General features: G+C 58.0%; 1 protein-coding gene and 1 long non-coding RNA gene across 5 annotated transcripts in view; one reads left to right on the top strand and one right to left on the bottom strand.

Moving 5' to 3' along the window:
• Positions 1 to 19,576, bottom strand: part of CACNA1A (calcium voltage-gated channel subunit alpha1 A) — a gene marked incomplete at its 5' end in the record, with an annotated part of 211,930 nt that overhangs the window by 3,127 nt on the left and 189,227 nt on the right. For 2 of the 4 annotated variants that reach the window (XM_080796328.1, XM_080796330.1), the window contains 9 exons: positions 965 to 1,000; positions 2,358 to 2,471; positions 2,630 to 2,768; positions 2,890 to 2,999; positions 4,115 to 4,215; positions 4,365 to 4,472; positions 12,815 to 12,920; positions 16,468 to 16,564; positions 17,797 to 17,924. In XM_080796328.1, coding sequence (XP_080652454.1) covers positions 965 to 1,000; positions 2,358 to 2,471; positions 2,630 to 2,768; positions 2,890 to 2,999; positions 4,115 to 4,215; positions 4,365 to 4,472; positions 12,815 to 12,920; positions 16,468 to 16,564; positions 17,797 to 17,924 — 939 coding nt within the window. Of the gene's footprint in view, positions 1 to 964; positions 1,001 to 2,357; positions 2,472 to 2,629; positions 2,769 to 2,889; positions 3,000 to 4,114; positions 4,216 to 4,364; positions 4,473 to 12,814; positions 12,921 to 15,469; positions 15,567 to 16,467; positions 16,565 to 17,796; positions 17,925 to 19,576 lie in introns of all 4 variants that reach the window. The other 2 variants (XM_080796331.1, XM_080796329.1) reach the window with 1 other exon arrangement.
• Positions 2,381 to 7,264, top strand: LOC308338421. The gene is made up of 3 exons (XR_013966397.1): positions 2,381 to 2,496; positions 3,181 to 3,522; positions 6,841 to 7,264. It is a non-coding gene; the product is annotated as an uncharacterized lncRNA (long non-coding RNA).

Genomic DNA, 19,576 nt, shown 5'->3' with positions numbered 1-19,576 from the left:
GGCTCGGCTTCCGATCCACCAGGATCCCAGGATGCCTCTGCCTCCTCCCAGGCCCATCCTGGGCTCCTGCCGGGAGTCCCCACGATCGCCTCCTGTTGCTTCTCAAGACCACCCCCAGAGGTACCACCCAGCCCTGGCCATTCAGCCAGAGACACACAGGCGAGCTGAAGGGGACAGCTTCTCCCATCCAGAGTGTCCCCTCAGGGCTGCGGGGCAGCAGGGCCCTGCCCTCAATCCTGCCTACGCTCCTCCCCACGGCAGGGCAGGGGAGCGGCAGTGGTCAGGCCTCCTATGCACCCAGGGCCAGGCCAGGCACCCAGAATCCCAGCTCACTGTCCTTCCTCGGGTGAGCTGGGACCGGTCTTTCCTGGTCACCCAAGTCTGGCTCCTGTAGCCTGCCCTGGAGGGGCTGCCCTGGCATCTGAGGCCCTGGGGGGATCCGCTCTTCTTGGCCTGCAGTCTGGGAGCCTGTGGGAGCTGCACCTCCTGGGTCAGGCCCTGGAGAGGGGCCTGAGGTTCTCTGCTGCTGGGAGAGGAGGGGAGGAGGACGCCACCCAGGGCTGGCCCAGCTGAGTGGTCAGTGGTACTTAGTTTTAAGGGACATGGGGCTTCAGCACCAGAGAGTCAGGGATGCGTTAGGGGAACAAGAGCCTCTGAAAAGGCGTGGGCCTGGTGGGGCTGCAGATCAGATTTCTTGGAAAGATGGCACCTCCTAGCTCGGGGGCGGGGGGGGGGGGCTTGGGGGTGAAGATGGGGGAGGGGTGGGGGGCAGACCCCGCCCCCCCCGGCAGGGCACACAGAGGACACAACACACAAGGATGGGGCTTCATGGGCGAGGGGGGGTGCAGTCTGCAACGAAAGGGTGGGGTCCAAGGGGTGGAGAGATGACAGGACTCCCACGAGGGGGGGTGGGCGGGAAGAGGGGGCCGGAGCCCAGCTGGGAGGCGGGCGGTGAGGTACATACACTGAGGTTATTCCCACGTGGCCGGCCCCTTCTCCTCTGTCACAGCCCCACGGGATGGTGCACACAGAAAAACAGAAAGAAGAAAATAAATATAAAAGCCAAGAGGGAGAGGGAGAGGTGGTACACGGAGATGCCAGGGTTGGGGAGAGAAACCTGGGCAGTGTGGGGGAGGGGAGCAAGGGAAGCAGGGAAAGAGGTTAAAGTCCCTGGTGTGTGGGTGACCGCAGGCCCGGCTGGCCAGCCTCCCACGGGCACAGAGGAGACAGACAGGAGACACCACAGACAGACAGATGGCAGAGGCACGAGACCGACAGATGGGATGGCGTGGCCACAGGCCCCTGGCCCTGGGCTCTGCTTCATGCAATGCGTCCCAGCCCTGGCTTCGGCTGACACTCAAAGCTTGGGGAGGGGGCGGCCGTCAGCCAGCTTGTCCCGACCCTCTCCTGGGGCCCAGCGACTCCGTCCTGGGGGGGGCTGGAAGCCACATGCAGCTAGGTGCCCCCAGACCCAGGTTCTCTGCAGCCAGAGGCCAGCCAGGTCCCTGAGCCACCCTGGCCCCGCCAGGCACAGCACAGCCTCCCCCCACCGCTGACCCCCCGTGCAGACACCACGGCACAGCACACGGGAAGCCCGCCCCAGCCCCACATGCCACCGTGCCTCTCAGGCTGGGCGGGCAGCCAGCCATGCTTCTGGCTTCTGGCCCCTCTGTCCCTGCGAGCCTGGGGCAGCGGGATCACGCATCTCCCCCCACCCCGCCACCACCCGCCCCACTAACCAAGTGGCCTCTGCAGCTGGGCAAAGCAGCCACACACAGACACACACCAGGCATACGCCCCTGTTCCCCCCACTGGCCCCCACAAAGACCAGACAGGAAATACAAACCCCAGCTGCCTCCAGGCCCACCCCAGATTCTGCTACCAGGTCCTAGGACCTGCCAAATTCCTGATAGCACACCTATGTGCATGCGTGTGTGTTTGTGTGTGCAGTATGAGCACATGCGTACATGGTGTGTGTGTGTGTGTGTGTGTGTGCGCGCGCGCGTATTCTTGACTGCAGCTCACCTAGCCCCGACACACCACCTCCCCCCAACACCCCTACATGTCCTCCACATCCCTTTGCCTTGGCCCCTCCAACCTGGATAGCTGGAAAGCACTTGGCAGTGACGACCGTGTCCTGCTCCAGGGGAGCCCCTTCCCTTCTCTGCTCTCCATCAGAGAGGAGCTAAGAGGGCCAGGCCTTCTGGGCACTCCAGGGTGGGTCTGCCCCCTGCCGCGGAGAGTGCAGGTGGGCGCCCCCGCCAAGCCCGGGTCCCAGAGGAAAGAGATGCCCTGGGCTGTGCGTTGGACCCCCGGGGCCCGAGTCCAGCCCCAGGGGGGTGGGTGAAAGCCCTCACCTGGTTCTCCGCAGGGAGGCGGGGCATGGAGGCGGCCCGGGCCTGGCCTTCCATGGGGAGGTAGTGCTCGCTGTCCGAGTAGCCATCTCTGCCCATCTCTCGCAACTCCACAGACTGTGGGGCATCAGGGCGAGACCAGGTGAGTTCCTGGCCCGACCGTCGGGCCCCAGGGGTGGCCTGGTGGGTGTGCGGCTGCGGCTGTGGGGCCCACACCCTTCCCTCCTGGGCTGCCTAGGCCTGGGAGCTGGGAGGCGGTGGGGGGACAGAGGCACCTGGGTGTTGGGCTGGCTGTTGGGCATGTCGGTGGGAGGCCCCCGCTCTGGGCTCCATGTTCCTGTCTTCTGGAACATCTCCTGGGCTCGCTGGGTCACCCAGGATGGGCTCTCCTTGATGCTGCTTTCATGGGCCATCCTGTGTGTGGGGTGCGGGAGACAGAGGACAGGGTGGCGGTGGGCACTCCAGGGGCGTCTGCACCGGGGGAGGGTGCCCCCCTGCTCTTCCATCCCCACCTCCTGGCCAGAGCCACACTCACAGGCCTCCACCTGGGTCCAGCTGGGAGGAGGGGAGGGCGTTCTGGCTGGGGCCCCCCTCCTGGGTTGGAGACGGGGGCTCCATGCGCTGGAACATGAGTGGTGTCCGGTTCTGGAGAGGCAGAGAACAGTGTGTGGGTACAGGGTGGACAGGCAATGGCAGTGAGTAGGCTGGGGAGGGTGTTCGAGGCTCACGGTCTGGCCAGTTCCCCAGCCCCCCAGCGCAGTCATTCTTGACACCCCCAACACACACACACACACACACACACACTCTCTCTCTCTCTCACACTCAGGTTCGCTCCATCAGCCAGTCCACTAGACTCCTCCCTGCAAGTCCGTGCGGAACAGGATCACTTCTCACCCAGCTCTGGCCCTATGGCCTCGCCTGGACCGCGCCACTCACCTCCTCCCTTGGCTCCCCGCTCCAGCCCTAACCCACCCCGGACACCAGAGGGCGCCAGCGACCACCTGAGTGTGGTCACGACTCTCCTCTGAGGGCGGGGCCTCGCATCAGCTCCGGCCCAAACGTCAAGGGCCCCCAAGGCTCTCCACAGTCTTTCCTCTCACCTCTCCACCCTTGTCTCCATTCTTTTTTTTGAACTCACCGCCCGGAGTTCAAGACCTGAGCTGAGATGGTGAGTCAGGTACTTTACCGACTGAGCCACCCGGCGCCCCCCTGCCGCCCGTCTTGCTCGCTGTGTTCGGCCATATTGGCCGCATGGCTGTTCTCGAAACTCAAAAGTCTTGCCACAGGGCCTCCGCCCTGCTGTTCCCTCCGCCTGGAGCGCTCTTCCCTCAGACATCCACGTGGCTTTCTCCCTCTCCTTTTCCTTTGGGTCTCTGCCCGACATCACCTCCTCAAGGCAGCCTCCCTGATCACCGGTTTCAGACTCCCCCAGCACGCCTTCTCAGGGCATTTACTGTTCCCTGCCATGTTAGTCACTTATTATTGTTGGAATGTCCGCTCTGCAGTGATTCTGGTCTGCTTTGCTCACAGCTGCACCCCCCCCCCCAGGCCTGAGAACAGCGTCTGGCACACAGTAGGTGCCCAATAAGTGTTGGCGGAACAGATGAATGCATCCGGGCCGCCTCGTACTTTCCGGTGACCTGTCCTGCGTCCTGTCCTGCGTCCTGGCCATGCCCCGCCGCTCTGGTTTGTCACTGCGGGGCCCGCAGGGCAAAGAACACCCGCGGGGGGAGGGTGCCAGGGCCAAGGGCCTTCCGTACCTGCTCCTCACGCAGGGCCTGCAGCTTCTTGGCTTTGCTCTGCCGGTAGTACTCCATGATCATCATGGCCGCGTAGATCTTGCCCACGGTCAGGTCTGTGGCTGGGGGCACAGGGTGAGGTCGCCGTGGGTGGGGGCCCCGTGTGCACCAGCCTAGCCCCTGCTCCAGCCTCCTCTCTCCCTGTCCCCTCTCCCCCCCCCCGCCCCCCCAGCAGGGCAGAGCCCGGGGCCAGGCCAGGTGAGGCTCTTACACTTGTGGGGGGTGACCAGCAGGTCCAGGGTCTTCTGGGACAGGTTGGGCCAGATGGCCATCATCTCCTTCCTCAGCTCAGCGTCCATCTGTTGTTTGTCAGCTCCGCCTGCAACGTGGGCACAGAGAGGCCCTGACTGCCTGCCTGGGGGTCAGCCAGACTCCGGGGAAGCTGGAAAGCCAGCAGCTCCTGCCAACTCGGCCCTGGAATCCTGCTTGCCATGGGTCACCAGTTCCCTGCAGGCCTGACCCAGAGGACGAAGGACCATGTGGGCTCTGGTCCGTGGCGGGGCTGTGTCGGGGGTGGGGGCACAGGCAGCATCAGGAGGAGCTGGAAGGTGCAGGTCCCAGCCTGGCTCCCACTTACCCACTGCATGGCACAGATGTTAGGCTACCATTGTGTGCCTCAGTTTTCCTATCTGCAAAATGGGATGACAGCAGTAGGACCTACCTCACTGAATGGTCTGCCGATCAAAGCAGCTAGCATGTGTGCAGCCTTAGGACAGGGTCCTGCCAAGGAATGACTACGACAGTGGCCCATGGGTCTGAGGCAGAGCCCCGGGCTAAGCTTCGGAGAGGCTGGGCTGTCTCAGAGCAGCCCTGATAGGGAAGGTTTCTCCTTCAACCAAGTCTCCCCTCCCACGGATGTGACCTTCAGCCACTGATCCTCGGTCCGTCACCCCGCCCACGGAGGTCATGAAGGCTCCCTGCCAACGATTCCTGGTCCGTCCAGCCTGACTGTCCAGGAGCCTGGCTCTTCCTACCCCTGGGCTTGGCCTGGGGGCCGAGAGATGACTTCTTGCTAATGAAGCGTGAGCGCGCTGAGTGGCCACTTCGGGGGATTTAGTGGCCCGTGAGGGGCACTCCTGCATTCTTTTTCCAAAACTCTGTCACGGTGGCTGGTGAACAGAGCCCCCTGCCCACCCAGGAAGGACAGAGAACAGGAGTGGGAAGCAAATCTCGGTCGGTGGGAGACCTCGGGGCTGTCTGTTGCACGGGCATGTTCTCCTCCATCTTGACCGCTACACCAGCCCGACCCCCCTTCTACTGCCGTTTCCGACTCCCCAGCTCTGGGCCTGTTCCAAACAGAGGCGCTGTTCCAAACTTTTACCAGCAGGTATGGCCCACAAGGCCCCCCGTTGGGCCAAATATTAACCCTGTAGTTGCTGGACTGTGGGGTGGGGTGGGGGAGGTCCCGGAGATGGGGGAAGGGCAGGGGCCAGTACCAGTCAGCAGGGAAGTGTTTCAGAGTTCTAGCAGCCATCGGCCTGCTGGCTGAGTAGCGGCTCCTAGCCTCGGCACCCCCAATATCCCGCTTTGCCTCCACTCCCCGTGGACCTCTCCTTGCCCAGCGTCTGCCCTCCCTGCCCTTCATTTCCCCGGGCCACCCCTGCCCCGCTGCTGGAGCCCCGGTCCAGCTTCTCAGCAGATGTGGGTCAAAGCGTAAACGTCTGCCAGGCCCTCTCTGGAGCCTTCGCTCACCTTCACACATGTGCCCCCGGACACACACATCTTTACTCTGAGAAAGATCTTCCAGAAGGGCCTTTTTACCAGTGCACAGGTAAAGCTCAGAACTTGTTCTGGAGTGAGACTACTGAGGCCCCGCGGGACTGACCGGCCTGCACAAGGGCAGGCGCCTCTGCTCAGGACTCCGTGTCCGCCCCCGCCTCCACCACCAGAGGGCGCCGGCCCCGTTGGAGTCAATCCCCCAACGCCTCTGCTTTGAGCTCTCCCGTGTTCTGCTGTTCCGTCGCTCCTGTGATTACCCAAGTCCTCACCCTGACCCCACAAGGCCCTGCACCATCTGCCCTTATTTCCTCTACTTCCTCCCTTGCTCACTCTGTTCCAGACTGAGTTTGCTGTGCCTCACACATGCCCGGCATGGTCCTGCCTCAGGGCCTTTGCTCGGGTTATTTCCTTTGCCAGGATCGTTCTTTCTACGAATAACCATCTGGCTCCCTTCCTCACCTCCTTCAGGTCCCTTCCCAAACCCAAACAGGTCTTCTAGCTGGCCTTCCTCCCTGAAACAGCCTTCCCCCATCCTCTTGGATGCCGTTCTGCCTGCTCTCTCTTCCTCTTTCGAATCACTTCGTGATGTTGTTCCCCATATCACCCACTAGAGGGCGAACTCCACGGTCTGTTCTGTCTTTACACCACTGGTGATGCAGGGGGCTGTGGTCACTCAGGCCAAGCTGCATGGGGGTGGGGCTGATTCGTGGGTCAGGACTCAAGTCGGGAGTTCAGGACTATCATGGGAGACCCTTGGGAAAATCCCCCGTGTTGTTAAGCTCTCAAGACCCTTGGCACTAACTTACAGTTTTTCTTTCCTTATGGGAAGCTGGAATTACCAGTTCTATCTGTTCTCTGCTGTAGCTAAGTGAGGTGCCCAGGGGGCTGTGTGGCTCCTTCTCAGAGACCCAGGGAGGGAAAAAAAAAGAACGTGGCATTTCCTAGTAAAAGTCACTTTCTCCTTTCAGCTTATAGGTTTCCTGTTTCTGTGAAGAAAAGGAACACACCTGCCATCGAGAACAGAATTGTGTCCCCCTCCCCCAATTCATGTTTGAGCCCTAATCCCCAGTGTCACTGCATTTGCAGGTAGGGCTTCTAAGGAGGTAATCAGAGTTACATGAGGTCATAAAGGTGGTCCCTGATCCCAGGGGACTGCTGTTCCTATAAATGAGAGACCCCAGGCTGTGCAAGGACACAGCAAGAAGGTGGCCATCTACAAGCCGAGGAGAAGGCCTCACCAGGAACCAGCCCCACCGGCACCTTGATCTTGGACTTCCAGCCTCCGGAACTGTGAGAAAATAAGTTGTTTAAGCCGCCCTGTCTCTGGTATTTTGTTACGACAGCCTGAGTGGACTGTTGCGCTCGCTCTAGGCATGTGGGTTAGGTAAGGGATCTGGCCAGGGTTTCTCAACCTAGTTAGCACCGTGGACACCTAGGGCTGGATCATTCTGGGTGTGGGGGTCACCCCATGCACTGCAGGGTGGTGATTAGCCTCTCTGGCCTCCACGTTCTTGGTACCAGTGGCACTTCCTTCCCCAAGTCCTGACAACCAAACTGTCCCCAGACATTGCCAAGTGTCCCCTCGGGGATAGAACTGTCCCTTGGCTGAGAACCACCACCTCCGACCGTTTCTGCTTCAATTCACTGGGAAGTCTCCCATTTGGGATTGTCATTTCACATTTAAACAAAGGGAGAATCCTTTGGGGACTTCAAGGTGGCCTTCTGCTGGCATCCTGGGGTTCCCTTCCAGGCTGAACTTCAGACTTATTCCTCCTCCAGGGACAGAATTACTAACATCCGGGGTGGGGTGAGGGCAGGATCAGGAGGTCCTCCTGGACGCAGGCAACAGTCCCTCACAAACCAGTTGTGTCCCAGGGTTTACCGTCCTGGGTCCTCCCCTACCATATCCTGTTTTGCATGACGTTGGATTCCGAGTCTGTCCCTGGAGGACATTTGGCAGCATCCCTGGCCTCTACACCCCAGATGCCACTGGCACCAGCTCCCTCCCAGATGTGACAACCAGAAATGTCTCCAGAGTGCCAACGACCCTTGGGGGCAGGATCGCCCCTGGCTGACCTAGGGCTTACCCCTCCCCCCACCTGAGTCCCCAGCCCCTACCCCCCACCAGCTCTATCTTTTCCCCTGCATGCCTCACCTTCCAACACATTACATACTCCACGAATTTATCATGCTTATTGTTTGTCGCCTTTTTGCCTGCAGCCCCATGAGGGCTGGATATTCATTCATCTTTCAGGGCTGTGTCCCACATACCAACGAAAGGGCTGGGCACACAGCAGGCACTCAATGAATGCTCTCGTTCAGTGAGCCATGGCCAACGTGGCCAGCAGTTCTGGGTGGATAAAAACATGCCAGGAGGTCACCCTCTCTGGTGCACTCGGGTCAAAGCCACTTAGCTCCCATGAGGCCCATCCCATCTGGCAGATCCCACATGCAGAGAGAGTCTGGTCTTTGGGGGGGATTAAAGGACAGGACGGTGGTCTTTTGGCTGGTCAGCCCTGTGGAATCCTGAATGAGGGTCCAGGTCCTGGGTGGGGTTAGCCTGGGCTGTGGCCCTTTCTAAGACAATGGCAGGTGGCATTTCTGTTTTGGGAAGCTGAGGTCCCCCTACAACCAGTGGCATGTCAGGACTGAGGACCATAAGGGCACGGGGGATGCCAGACAGGTGCAGAGATGTCTGGTAATAGTAGGCTCTGGTTTATCTTTTCTCCCTGCACCACCCCCCACACCTGTCTGGGCTGGTGGTGCACAGTGGCTCCATGTCTCTACAGCTCTCGTGTGCTCTCCGCAGAAGTCGGAGTGTTCGTGTGTGGCTGGGGGTTTGGATCTGCTAACTGGGTTTCCGTCTGGGTTGGTGGTTGGCTCTGCCCTCAGTGCACAGCCAGGGGGAGCGGGAGGGCAGGGGGGCAATGAAAGGACACAGACTGAGTCCCTTGGAAGGAGAATTCAGGGGTTCAGACACGACATCCAGGAAAAAGAGAAACATGAGGAGAGAAGGACTTTCCCCAAAGATGAGATTCTCCTGGGTGCAGAGAACAGAGGGGTGGGGAGGAGGGAGGGACAGACGGAGGAGGGAGAGGGACGGACAGAGAGGGGACACAGAACTGAGCAGAGGGACCTGCCCTCTCTCTTCCAAGTATCCAGCTAAGAATGACCTCCCAATTTTTGGAGGATCTGTATGACTGAGGTTAATCCATTCTCCCATGCTGCCCCCTGCCTGCTGGAAAGGAGTTCAGTGTGTTTAGAAGTAAATGGAGCTGTTGAAAAAAATAAGTGTTATACTTTCAGCCCTCCTAAGACACAAGTCAACTAAAAAGGCTGTGATTGTCATCACTGTTCTAACTGTTGTCCCCAAGCACTCAGCGAACCTTCCTTAACCCCAGAAACTGGCTCAGTTATTCTCCGTGGAGCTCTGGGAGGGCTCCTGGTGCCCTCACCAAAGTCAGGATGGGGAGAGAGGTCCCTGGCTCAGAGATGCCGGGTGTGTTCCCTCTGGGAACTGAGTAGCATCTGGAGTGTGAGTGACAACAGCAACAGTCAAAGTCAGGCACATCTCTGGGAGCCTTTGAAATCCTCATGTAGGGAATCTGGTGGGTGTCATAGAGACTGGCCTGACTGGGGTCCCACCAGCTATCCTCATGATAAAGGATAATTCGGCATTCCGAAAGAAAGGACTGCTCTCTGACCAGCTCCTGGGAGGTCACCTCTATGTCCTTAGAGTGTCCTGCATGATGAAAGTGTCTTTTGGGCACACGAGATAGTTTACCCCAACAATGGGATTTGTGGTGGGGGTCTTGGGCCATGTGACCCACCATTAGTGTGACCTCTGGAGGGGCTGGAGTCTGAGTAACTAAGGTCAGCCAGGCCTACACAGCCAACCTCCAGCGCATACTGTGGTCACCAGGGCTTGGGTGGGTTTTCACAGTTGGCCACACTTCACCTGGGTTGTCACATCCTGTTGCCGGGACATCAGTGCTGCCCACATGACTCACCTGGAAATCTGCACCTGGTCTCCCCTGGACCCTGATCTCTGTGCCTCTGCTTTGCAGATTTTAACCAGTATCTTTCTGTTGTAATAAACCATAACTGTGAGTCCAATAGTGCCTCTTGGTTCTGAGAATTTCTAGGTAATCACTGAATCTGAGCCTGGAGTTCTCTTGGGACTACTGAACAGGTCCTCAGAGAGAAACAGCAGCTGGATCACAAAGGCATTGCAGACCAAGAGTGGGGGCACAGTTAGACCCATTTTATAGGTGAGTGAAACATGGCAGGCAGAAATCTGAAGCTGCCCCTGCCTCCTGCCCCAAGACGCTAGTTATTCGATCAAATGCTAGTCTAGGGACTGCCAGGAAAGGCCTCTGCAAATGTAATTAAAGTCCCAAGTTGGCCAGCTGTAAGATACATGACTTATCTGGGTGGGCCTGACCTAATCAGGTGAGCCCTTGCAAAGCTGAGTGTTTTCTCCAGCTGGTGGCAGGAGAGATCAGACAGATTTGGAGTACACAAAAGATGAGATGCCTCCCTGGGAGCTAAGTGCAACCTCCGGCCAAATGCCAGCAATGAAGCAGGCCCTCAGGCCGATGGTCACAGACCACTGAATACACCTGAATGAGTCTGAAAGTACATTTCCCCCAGGGCTTCCTGAGAAGAGTCCAGCCTGGCCAACAGCTTGATTTTGGCCTTGTGGGATCCTGGAGAGCCTAGCTGAGCCTGTCTAGACTTCTGGCCAACAGGACTGAGAGCTGTTAAGTGGGTGTTTTAAGCTGTTATGTTTGTGGTTGTTTTTTACGTGGCCTAATTAGCTAATACGTGGACTGAGGCTCGGAGAGGGTGTGATCTGCCCAGGTTTACAGTGAGGACAGGGCAGGCCAGGTGGGGAAGATGAGCCCACGGAACATAACTCTCCCACCTGATTAGAAGTCTGCTGCCTGCCCTTTGGCTTCCTCGCCTCCCCGGGCTGGGACCTGGACCAGCTTCAACCACAATGATAAGGAAACAGTCTTTGGGGCATCTGGGTGGCTCAGTGGGTTAAAGCCTCTGCCTTTGGTTCAGGTCATGGTCTCAGGGTCCTGGGATTGAGCTCCACATTGGACTCTCTGCTCAGCGGGGAGGCTGCTTCTCACCCCCCCCCCCACCTGCCACTCTGCCTACTTGTGATCTCTCTCTCAAATAAATAAATAAAATCTTAAACAAACAAAAGAAACAGTCTTGGGAGTGTAGAGCCACAAACAGCCAGGACCTGGGCCCGACTTCTGCTGAGCACCGAGCTGCCTCGCAGGCCTGAGCCACTCACCTCTGACTCACTGCGGGAGGAAGAATTTGCAGGCTGTGCCAGACAAGGGCCTGACCCACCCCCACTTCTGCCCTCTCCTGAGCCTTATCTCTGCTCTGATTCTCTCTTGCTATACTGGGGGGCTCTTTTTGCTCTCGGAACTTTCACCTGCACGTTTCCTGGCTGACTATGTCTGTCCTCAACCTACTCCCCTCTGCCAGGCAGTGTCCTAGTGGAAGCTGCTCACTTCCCTCCTGGAAGCCTTCCACCTCCCCAGCGACTTCTGGCCTTGGCTCCCCCTCATCCTCTTTCCCTCGGGACCCTGAAGTTCTGTCTTCCTTCCTCTTCACCTCCTGGTGGCTTCAGCTGGTAGACCCCTAACGTCTCTCTTTAGTGCCCTGATTTGCAGCCCAGGGCTGGACGAGGAGCTCAGCCTCCTGTCAGCCCCTGTGCCCCCTGATGACCTGTGTGCACCTCTCTCTCTGTCCTTCTGTCCCACCAGCTGCCAAGTCACGTCGGGGCTACTGTCAGGCCTCCAGACCCCATTCCAGGTGGAGGGGAGGAGGGGCCCTCACCACTCCCCCAGAGCTGCCTGTCACAAAATCCACGGGTCACTCTTGGCCTTTGTCTTCCTTGGTTACTGGACAGTGCCTGATGTTCTGGAGACGCCCTCCAAAAACCCACATCACCCTGGCCCTCACTCGCCTTCCTGGTCACCCCTTCTCTGTTGCCTCTAACGCTGCAGTGGTCTCAGGCTGTCTTTGGGGGCATCCCTCAGCTCACACTCATCTCCCGGGAGAGCTCGTCCAGTCTCCTATCAGCATCTGATGTCTCCTGACTTTTCACTTTCAGCCCAGCCAGGAAAACCCATTCTCTTGCCTCCTTCAGAATGTTCCCTGGGGAGTGTCCCGCATAGGACATGTAAGCTGGAGACTCCCCTGCCTTCTGTGTGTCTCTAGGCTGACACTGACTTCCTGCCCTTCCTTAGCCTGGAACCTACCCCTCCCACATTTCCCTTGTCTCAGGCAACAATGGCTCTGTCCTTTTTGTGGTTAGGGCTCAGCCCCTGGCGGTGGCCTTAACTCCTCTCTTTCCTTCATCCCCTCCATCGGTCATTGGCTGGGTCAGCTCCCAAGAAATATCCAGAACCTGAACACTCCATGTCCCCTGAGTCTAGGCAGTCCTCCTGTGTTCAAGGGGTAGTGGCCTCCACTGTGACCTCTTTCCAGACAATTCTGCCCTGTGGCCAGAGGGAACCTGTTCAAATGTGAGTCTGGTCAGGCACCCCCTTGCTCAGAGGGCAAGTCGGTTCAACACATTGGTGGATGGATGGCCTCTTACCCCAGGGCCTTTGTACCTGCTGGTCCCTGTGCCAGAGCACTCTCTCCCCAGGGGTCCACGTGACTCCTTCAGACCCTCCTGGGGGAAGCCCCTCCCACAGGAAGCGGAAGCCACTGAGCACAGTGCCGGCCGCTCAGGCAGCGCCTGCTGGATGTTTGCCGAGTGAGTGGGTAGGTGGGATGACACTCATGATGGGGCAGTGGCGCCTCTGGTTTCATGTGGCGAGTGGGATCCCTGGCTGCCCACAGCTCTCCCCTCCCAGGCCCCAATTCCATCCTGTCCTACCTCGCTGCTCCCGCTCCTGCCCTTACCCTTGGCGATCTTGATGTCCAGGGCTGTGCGGATCAAAGCCATGAGGGTAGAATTGAAGTGGACGGTGTTGTCGTCCGCCACGGGCAGATCCATGCGAAGGAGCCTCTACAGAAAACCAAAGGCAGGGGCAGTCATTGCCAGGCACCCCTCCCAGTCCCCCCGTGAGCCAGACCCACACTACCCCGGGAGCTCCAGGAAGAACTCTGAAGGCGGTGGCTAAGATGCGCCCCCCCCTCAGGTTATCCACCCCTGCACTGTTTTCTGGTTTCCCTTCGTGGCCCGCGGGGAGAGCTCTGGGGCTCTCCTAGGCCACAAGCCCCTGCCCTTCCCTCTCCCGCACGCTGGATCCCAGAGCTGGCATTTCCCAGGGTGGCCAGACTCTTCCGTGCCCTGCCCCAGAGTTCTTCTGGAAGGCTCCGTGCCATTCTGACCCCAGAGAAGAAGAGCGCAAGGCGGATCGCGGCAGATCATGCAGCAGCCAGGCACAGTGGTCCACGGCCACAGCCGCCGGGGGGCCACCGGCTCCCGCCTCCACCCCCGGCTCGGCCCAGACCAGACCAGATGGGCACAGACCACATCATTCCTCTGAGAAGCAGCAGGCAGGCGGCCCCCCACTGACGGGGCAGCCGCTCACGGACATGCAGCGAGGCCATGACACACAGAACGGCAGACAGGGGTGCGCATGCAGACGGAATCTCGAGACTCATTCATAGCTCCGTGGGAAGTGTTTCTCAGGGGCATGTCCAGATCTTGGCTCTGTGCGATGGCAGGGGGAAGGGTGAGGGGGCATTCCCGTGGCCCAGGGAAGAAAAGACTCCCCGTGTCCCAAGCAGGGGCTCTGTCCCCCGTGCTTGGTAATGTAGGAAGGTATGCTGGACTGGTGGGCACCAGCCCAGGCTGAGGTGGCATGGAGATGGGGGTTGAGGGTGAGTTAGGCGCTCACTAGGGGATTCAGACGTATGTCAGCAGGAAAACACAGAGCTGGAGATGGGGAGAGGGATGGCAAACCCAGAACAGAACACAAGAGAGGGATTGGGGCAGGGTGGGGAGGGAGCTGGTAGACAGAGAAACACACACAGACTGGGCTGCTGTGCACAGCTGTGCAGGTTATGCACTGCACAAAGGTCTAACCGTCTTAGAAATCATGGATTTGTATATTTAAATGACAACTTTTCAGCAGATAGCGAAGAAGTATCTTGTTTTTGCCAGATGGGTGGATTACAACAATTTTCCAACAGACAAAATGTTCTGTGGAAAGGATGGTCCTTTTCAAATTTGCACAGAGGTGCCTATGGACCCCTGGTGGCCCTGCACAGAGACCAGGAAGGGAAGGGGGTTCATGCTCTCTCTCTCTCTCTCTCTCTCTCTCTCTCACACACACACACACACACACGCACATACGCACACGCGCACAGGCAGCCAAGTAGAGACCAAGAGAAGGTACAAAAGGAAAGCTAGAGGAAGGACAGGTGCTGAGAGAGGCTGATTAGAGAGGCTGGTGGAGCAGCCTCTTCCCAGTCTTGCCTGGGAAGGAGAAGGAGGAGGAGTGAGGTTGCAGGGAGATAGACGCTTGAGGCAGGAAGGAACGGCATTAACAGAAGGGGAGGGAGGACTCTCACAGACACAGGGGGCGGGGGGGGGGGGCAAGGTGGATGGGAGAATAGGATGATGGGGCAATTTTCTGGGAGAGCAGGCGGCAATTTTTAAAGGTCATCCCTGAACTTCTCGTGGATGAGCTGGAGGGAACAGAGCATCTGTCCTTGGGTGCCAAGGGAGATTCCGGGACAGGGGTCTGGAGGGGTGGCCCAGCCCAGCCGCCTGGCGGCAGGACCCCTGCTCCTTCAGCCAGCATGCACCGTCCCCCGGTCGGCCATGGTGCTTGCCCGCCCCAGGCCCCCGCCAAGGCAGCGTGCATGGCCTGCATCAGGGTGCCACGGTCCAGGGGTCCAGCTGCGGCCTGCCTGACCACTCTGGAACAATGGAGAGGCATGTTGGGGTGTCTGGGGGAGAATGGGTGGCACAGGGGTTGGGGCTTGGGAAACAATTTTGGGGGGGAGGGAGAGGTGGAGGGAGGAGAGGCTCCGGGTACTCCTTGGGAGGTCTCGAATCCCCCAAGGCCCTAGGTCAGAGATCAGCTTCAGGTGTATGTAGGGGTGCTGCTGGACCTGGGGGCTCAAGATACAAAAGATGGGGGGGCAGGGCCTCGCCTTTTTGGGGCCGAAGCCCCCCCCCCAAGTCGCGAGGTACCTGCCCGGTCTGGGCCTGGGTGTGGAGGCTGCTCTGGGTGAGCAGAAAGGAGGCGAGGTGGCATTCACTCTGAAACATGTTTGTGTCCAATTTGGTTCCCAGGGGACCAGGTGCGAGGGGACTGGGGGCTCCCCTCCCCCTCCCCCCCGGCGTGTCGGCCATAATGGAGTCTCAAAACACCAAGACACACTCATCAGAAAAGACGGACACAGTGTGCTGCTTAGAGTCAAGGGACGGTCATGATCCATTTACTCGAGGAGGAAAGGGGAAAAAAAAAAAAGAAAAAGAGGAAAAAAAAAAGAAGAAGAAGAAGAGTAACTCCGGAAAAAGAGACTCGGCTGGTTGTTCCTGGTCAGCGCTGAAAAATCCCCAGTGCCCGACGCCGGTGGTCGGCAAGGGTAGACTACCTTGTAAGCCACTCTGGCCGGACACTTCTTCCCCAGACCCAAGGGCGGAGACATGTGTCTCAGCATCTGATACATGTCCGGGTAAGGCATGCGGCCCCTGGCAGCACCGAAAACAAAACGGGGTGGGAACGGAGAACCAAAGAAAGGGGTGGGTGGAGGGAGAGGGAGAAACGGAAAGAAAAAAAAAAACACAAAATAAAAAAAAAAAAAACCAAAACAAAAATCCAACCAAACCAAAAAACAAAACAAAACAAAACAAAACAAAACAAAAAAAAAAAAAAACAAAAAAAACCACACGAGCCGAAAAAATAGAGAGAGGAAGATGCAGAGAACAATAAAATAGGTGTTTCAAATAAATGGAAAACAGGAGGAAAAAAATGGAAGAAAAGGTCATTAAAAAAAGATCATTTCACTGCTCATGAGCAGGGAGAGAGAGAGAGAAAAGAGAAAAGTCAGATTCAGTTTTGACTCTGAGCTAGGGTTCTGGTGGGGCTTGGAGGAGAGGCGGGGTCTCATTTTGGAGGGACTGGCACAAGGCTCTGGCTCAGTGTTATTTTAAAAATTGGGTCAAGTTCTCTGGTTTGGCTGAGGCTGGTCTCTGAGGGGGCCTAGAAGGGGAAGGGGGTGCCAGGGCGGCGGGAGGAGGGCTGGGGGCTTTGGGAGGCAAAGGGTGGAGGGGGAGAGAGTGGAGGTGATGGGGGGGTCAGTGCACAGTTCCGACCCCCCCGATGTGTCCGATTTGGGGTGCCGTTGAGACCCTGGGATGGGCAGCTTCAGCTAAGAGCAAGCAGAAATGGCTGAAGGGAACAGAGAGATTATGTCCCATGCTTCATCGAGTCTACGTGACTGCATTCTGTTGGCTAAGAATTCTCTAGTTTAATGCAAGAAAGAGAGATGGCTCTGTTTTTTAGATATATATATATATGAAATATATATATTGAGGAACCCCAAGCCACACTCATTCCATGGATGCTAGCAGGTTTTAGTGGAATTCAAACCTTGCAAGCAACCCTATGAGGACATTTCTTGCCTAAGCCGAGAGGGGGAGATATCACGCGCAATAAACTGTACATATCCTTATAATGAATCCGACCACTGAAAGGAGAAGACAGGGGTTAGTGGAGGCAGGGATCTGGGCTCACGCTAGCTCCCTGTGCACGCAGCAAGGTCGTGATGCCAGAGGCTGGGGACCCCCCGGCTTTGAAGGGGTTGGGGAGACTCAGGGACGAGGGAAGGTCCCTGAGCTGTTCCCAGACAGTCCGGGGGTAGAGGGTCTCGGTTGGGGTGTGCGAAAGCTCTGGGCCAGGGTGGGCGGGGGTGGGGGGTAGGAGGGGCCCTCCCCCAGGGCTCTCTCTGTATCTCCCTTCTCCCCAGGCTACACAGGCTACACTGCAGGGAGGGGGAGCTTGAGGAATAGGGGGACAGCATCCAACTGCTGTGACCTAAAATCAAAAGAGGAAGAGTTAGGAACCAGCCAGAAGTCAAGGCCCCAGACCCGTGGCTCACCCCAGCCTCTTGGTCTCACGGAGGACCTGTCTGGGGCTGCGGGAACGGCAAGGATGGAGTCCTCCCCACCTTCCTCCTGAGGCCTCCCCTCCAGCACTCGGGGTGCCAAGGGCCCCCATTAATGCTTTCTCAGGCCCCCAGCCCGGCTTGAACTAGACTTTTCAGTTAGTGGTTGGTGGGCGCTGAGGTTCGGGGTGGCTTCTCTGAGCAGCTCCATGCTGGTCCCCACGTGCACAGGGTGGAGAACGATCCTTTGGAACCACCACCAAGAGCACTCTGGTGCCCAAGGGTAGGACAGCTCGCTCCCTTCGTGGCCGCGAAAATGCGAGAACCCCTGAGGCTTTGTGTCTTTGGCCCTGGCCTCCTGTGATCGCTGTCCAGCACCAGTCTGATCTCACCGCCAATGCCACCTGCCAAGGGAGCTAGGCCGGCCCTGTTCCCATCACTCCCAGGACAGCAGAGGCTGAGAGGCCTCTGGCTTCCTCCCCATCCTCTGTCTGGCTGGCCTGGCTAGCTTGTCCTCACCATCCCGAAGCCTCTCAGTTGAGGGGAGTGTCACAGGAGGCCGAAACCTCAATGCTTGATTCCTTCCCTCTTCTCCCAGAAAGCCTGGGCCTTGGGCAGGCGGTCCCCAACCATTCCACCTGTGGCACGTGAGGGCGCCGATCCTTGTCTCTTTCCTCCAGGTTGACCCCTCGGAGATCCCAGCTAGCTCCCCAGCGACCCAAAGACCCAAAGTCCGGGACCTGACCTAGCCTCGTGGGCTCTAGCAGCCAGGGAGAGGTGGGCGATGTGGCTGGAAGGTGCGGGCGACTCCTTACCACGCTGCAGGGTCGTACTCGGCCCAGACACGCACGTACTCATCCAGGTGGTGGGGACCCAGGATGGAGGAATCTCGAGTGAGGTACTCAAAGTTGTCCATGATGACGGCGACAAAGAGGTTCAGCATCTGTGGGGACCCCAGGGGCCGGGAGGGAGTGGGGGAGAGCGAGACACACCCAAACACACGTACACAGAGGCCCGGAGAGAGAGGGAGGGAGAGGGGTGAGATGACAAAAGGGAGACAGAGAAAGAAAAAGATGGGGGGGATGGGGAGGAGAGACACACACTCACACAAGGAACCCCAGAAATGAATGCAGAAATGGAGATGAGACAGAGAGACAAAGACGGAGACAGAGAAATACAAAGAGACAGAGACCCATAGTGATGGACAGAGACAGAGCCGGAGAGAGAGGGGGAAGAGGCTATGTGAAATGGGGGCCAACCCCAAGGGACCACCATGACCCCACATCTTCCCACACCAGCCCCCCAACAAGGCCAAAGTCAGTGCTCCATGTGGATTGTATTCCCAGCCCCAGCACAAAGTAAGCATTCAGCAACTATTTCCTGGATGGATGGACGGACGGACGGATGGACGGATGGATGAATTAATTTTCTCGCCCTCATCTGCACCCGGTAGCACGTTTTCACATGTCCTTCTGGCCCTCAGCACACCGGGAGATGACATCATTTTGCCTCCAATCTTTTGCAAATGGTGCTCCTTTAGTAAACATCAGGATTTGTCCCCCTGTGGGGAGCAGCATCCGGGGAACCCTCCTCCTTTATCTGTAAGAGGCTGGAGCTGGCTGTGGCCAACCCCCACTTTCTGGCTCCCCAGGCACTGGTCATACAACCCAGGGCTGTGATTGCTTAGGGAGGGACACATGACCCAAGGTGGTCAACGCGAGCCTTCCCTGGGATTTGTGCTGACACCCTGGCTGTCATTTGGCCGCAACAAGGAGAAAGTCTGAGAGCGAAGCCAGTGTGGGGAAGAGCGAGGAGGACGGGGTCCGCTGTCAGGATCTAGCCTCACCTGGACTTTTCGGGTACACAAGTCAGTGAGCTGTATATGCTGCTTACATTAGGGAAGTTTCTGCTACTTCAAACGTGTTCTAGTTCTTGCTCGTGGTCCCTGCAGGCCACTCTTTGAAATCTTCCTTCCCTTGGTCTGAATCATCTCATCACAGCATGTATCAGGCCACGTTGCTATTACCTGCTACTCGTCTGCCGGTCACCCCTGCAGCCTGAGACACCTGTGTTCTGTCCCTGTACCTCAGTGCCTAGCATCAGGTCTGGCATGTAGTAGGTATTCAACAAAGGTATAGATGTAAGCCTAGTATGTGCTTAACAAATAACCTGTAATCCTAGGCATCCCTAAGTTCAGTGACTCAATTTTTAATTCATCTTCCTGATATTGACAAGCTCCCGCTGTGTGCCAGGCACTGTCCTAGGTGCTGGGGATGCGGCAGTGAACGAGACAGAAATCCCTGACCTCGGGGGGCTGATGGTCAAGCAGAGACGTCTCCTAGGGCGCCTGCCCTTCTCAGATGGGCTCTATTATAGAGTCTTGTCCTCACATGTATCTATAGCTGCTTGGACAAGGGTGGCTATTTGACCAAGGGGTGGGCTGGTCCATTCAGACTCTCTCGCCTGGGAATTTAGAACGGGGCAATGAATGGAGCTTGTGGGTCAGCGGCTGCAGGTGCTGGACTCGGGGGCTGAGAGACAGAGGCTACAAGTCTCTCAGTGTGAGGCCACAGGTCTGAAAGGGGTGAGGGTGCT

The sequence above is a fragment of the Martes martes genome, assembly GCF_963455335.1.
Source record: "Martes martes genome assembly, chromosome: 1".
NCBI lineage: Eukaryota > Metazoa > Chordata > Mammalia > Carnivora > Mustelidae > Martes > Martes martes.
This window is presented reverse-complemented; position numbering and strand designations above follow the sequence as displayed.